This window comes from Alosa alosa, chromosome 6 (genome assembly GCF_017589495.1).
Source record: "Alosa alosa isolate M-15738 ecotype Scorff River chromosome 6, AALO_Geno_1.1, whole genome shotgun sequence".
Lineage (NCBI taxonomy): Eukaryota > Metazoa > Chordata > Actinopteri > Clupeiformes > Clupeidae > Alosa > Alosa alosa.
This window is the reverse complement of record NC_063194.1, coordinates 36,370,837-36,373,336: the sequence shown is the minus strand read 5'-3', so window position 1 is coordinate 36,373,336 and position 2,500 is coordinate 36,370,837. Positions and strand designations below refer to the sequence as shown.

At 47.6% G+C, this 2,500-nt stretch overlaps 2 protein-coding genes across 2 annotated transcripts in view; one reads left to right on the top strand and one right to left on the bottom strand.

Annotated features, from left to right (window-relative positions):
• LOC125296100 (peptidyl-prolyl cis-trans isomerase FKBP10-like) overlaps positions 1-365 on the bottom strand; it is a 23,512-nt gene extending 23,147 nt beyond the window's left edge. The window contains exon 1 of the mRNA XM_048245783.1: positions 1-365. This exon is cut by the window's left edge and continues 157 nt beyond it. Within this exon, the coding sequence (XP_048101740.1) occupies positions 1-37 (37 nt within the window). The 5' untranslated portion in view covers positions 38-365.
• Positions 366-1,102: 737 nt separating this feature from the next.
• Positions 1,103-2,500, top strand: part of LOC125295962 (cartilage-associated protein-like) — a 12,702-nt gene continuing 11,304 nt past the window's right edge. Inside the window, exons 1-2 of the mRNA XM_048245546.1 lie at positions 1,103-1,672; positions 1,823-1,960. Of these exons, the coding sequence (XP_048101503.1) occupies positions 1,103-1,672; positions 1,823-1,960 (708 nt within the window). The remainder of the gene's footprint in view (positions 1,673-1,822; positions 1,961-2,500) is intronic.

The window sequence follows — 2,500 nt, the reverse complement described above, 5'->3', positions numbered from 1 at the left end:
TCGCAAACCACAAACTCAAAACTAAACACACTCGCATCTTTACAGAGATCGCTGTTTTTCGCGATCATACAAAGTGTCAGGAACTTATTCAGGAACTTTCATCAACAGCAGGATCCCCGACAGTATGCGTCCTCCTGTATGTTCATTCAGAGAAGGAAGAGGAGGCGCAGATGCGTTTTCTCTGCAGGAATGTTTGCAGACGTGGACAGGGCTAGGGATTCGTCACTCCTGGAGAACAGCCGGGGGCTGCACTTTTCTCTTCTCTCTGGTCTGGTGTAACGTTACACACGGTCGGATAATGTGCTCATGTTATGGATGGCATCGTTCTGGCATACCAGAAAAATACAGATTATTGCCACCTTTGCACTTCCTGGACATTACAAATGCACTTCCTAGTTTAAATTGACTTTTAAATTGAACTCCGTCTATTACATGCTTTTAGAAAAACTGTTCAGCAAAGTCGTGTAGCCTACATCCCGGAAGTCATTTAGGGAGAGAGGGAGTAGGTTAGGCTTATCCATCACAAAAAAATCTCAGTATCGGAAATGTGATGGCGGGGATTAGGCTACACACTTACTGTATGCGCCTTGTTGGGTGAATCTCCCTGTCTGGGCACGTTATGTCTTTGTGGTTCTTTTGTAGAAAAAATATTTTTTTATTTTAATCATGTCACTATACAAAGTCCCTGTAATCACAACATCCAGATCATGCATTTATAGCCGTTTTACTGTCTGTTTGGTTGTACTCCCCAACCTGGAATTGAACTTTTTAAATGTAAAGGTAATAGGCCTATATTACAAAATCATTGAATGTAGGGGATTTTTTAACATGCGTGTTACAAGAGAGAGTTATAAACACATACTATTTTAACTTCTAATGCATACACACATAAATGATCTCTCTCTCTCTCTCCACTCCATACACAATAACTCTCCACTCCATACACAATAACCCCCCACCCCCACACACACAAATACTCTCACTCTCTCTCACACACACACACACACAGACCAGTTGTTCAAGCCAACTTTTATGAAGCCCCAAGCCCCTGAAGTGATTTGCCAGACATGCTTGCTCATTCCTCCGGACAGCAGGCACGTTCATGCCTCTCCTCTGTGCAGCACGTCTCCTTGCGCTGAGCGCACGTCTCATCGCGTCTGGTCATCTCTGCGTCTCCTCGCGTCTGGTCATCTCTGCGTCTCCTCGCGTCTGGTCATCTCTGGTCATCATGGGCATTAGAGCTTCAGAGTTGCTGCTGCTCTGTGTGGGTCTGTCTCTACATCACGCTGCTGCTGATCTCGGAGAGCAACTGGACGCTGACCGGCGCGGTCTGGGCTCTGTGTACGGGCGCGCGCTGGCGCGGCTGGAGGAGCGGGACTGGGCGGGCAGCGTGCGCCTCCTGGAGCTGAGCGTGCGTCTCCATCGGCTGCTCATGGACAGCGTGGCCTTCTGCGCGCAGAGCTGTCGTGCGGGACGGAGCGACGCGCCACACCCTCCGGGGGGGACCCCTGATGACCTGCACGTGTACTGGACCGTGCTGCAGCGCGCGTCCTGTGTAAAGAAATGCCGCGCTCGATTCCCCGAGCTCCAGTTCAGCTGGCCCGGAAAAGAAATCCTCCGAGACTTCGAGAGGCGCGTTCCTTACAAATACCTGCACGTGGCGTATGAACAGGTACCAACGCTCTGCCATCAATCAGTGTGTGCACAGGACTGTGTTGTGAATTTGTGTGTATAAGTTTGTGTATGTTTGTTATGAACATGTGTGTGTGTGTGTGTGGGGTGTGTGTGTGTGTGTGTGTGTGGTGCGTGTGTGTGTGTTCAGCTGAATGACAACCAGAGAGCAGCGTCAGCAGCACACACTTTCCTGCAGCGTAACCCTGGAGATGTCGTCATGGCAGCCACTCTGAGTCGCTATAGATACACTGAGGGTCTAGAGGACCTGGAGGAGAAACCATACGAGGTCAGAGATCACACAAACACACACTCATACACACACACACACCACACACACACACACACACTCTCATACACACACACACACACACACTCTCTATATACACACACACACACACACACACACACACACACACTCACATACACACACACACACACACTCATACACACACACACACTCTCATACACACACACACACACACTCATACACACACACATACACACACACACACACACTAGTGTTGTCACGATACCAAAATGATGACTTCGATACGATACCTGCCTTAAATATCACGATGCTCGATACTGAAACGATAACACGGCGAAATCCGAAAATATCTGGAAAAGAAAGGACGCAGACCTCCAAGTGTATTGAGTCATTTGTGTTGAATTTGGTGCACTTTTGTAGTGTGCAGGTCAATTCTGGGTTCTAAACTTCTAAACTTCCTACATAATTATTATTTTTTTATAGTCAGTAAAATAGTAGGCCTACTTTGTGTGATTAAGTCCTTTATTGTTTGTTATAGTTCAGTTACATTGTGTTGTG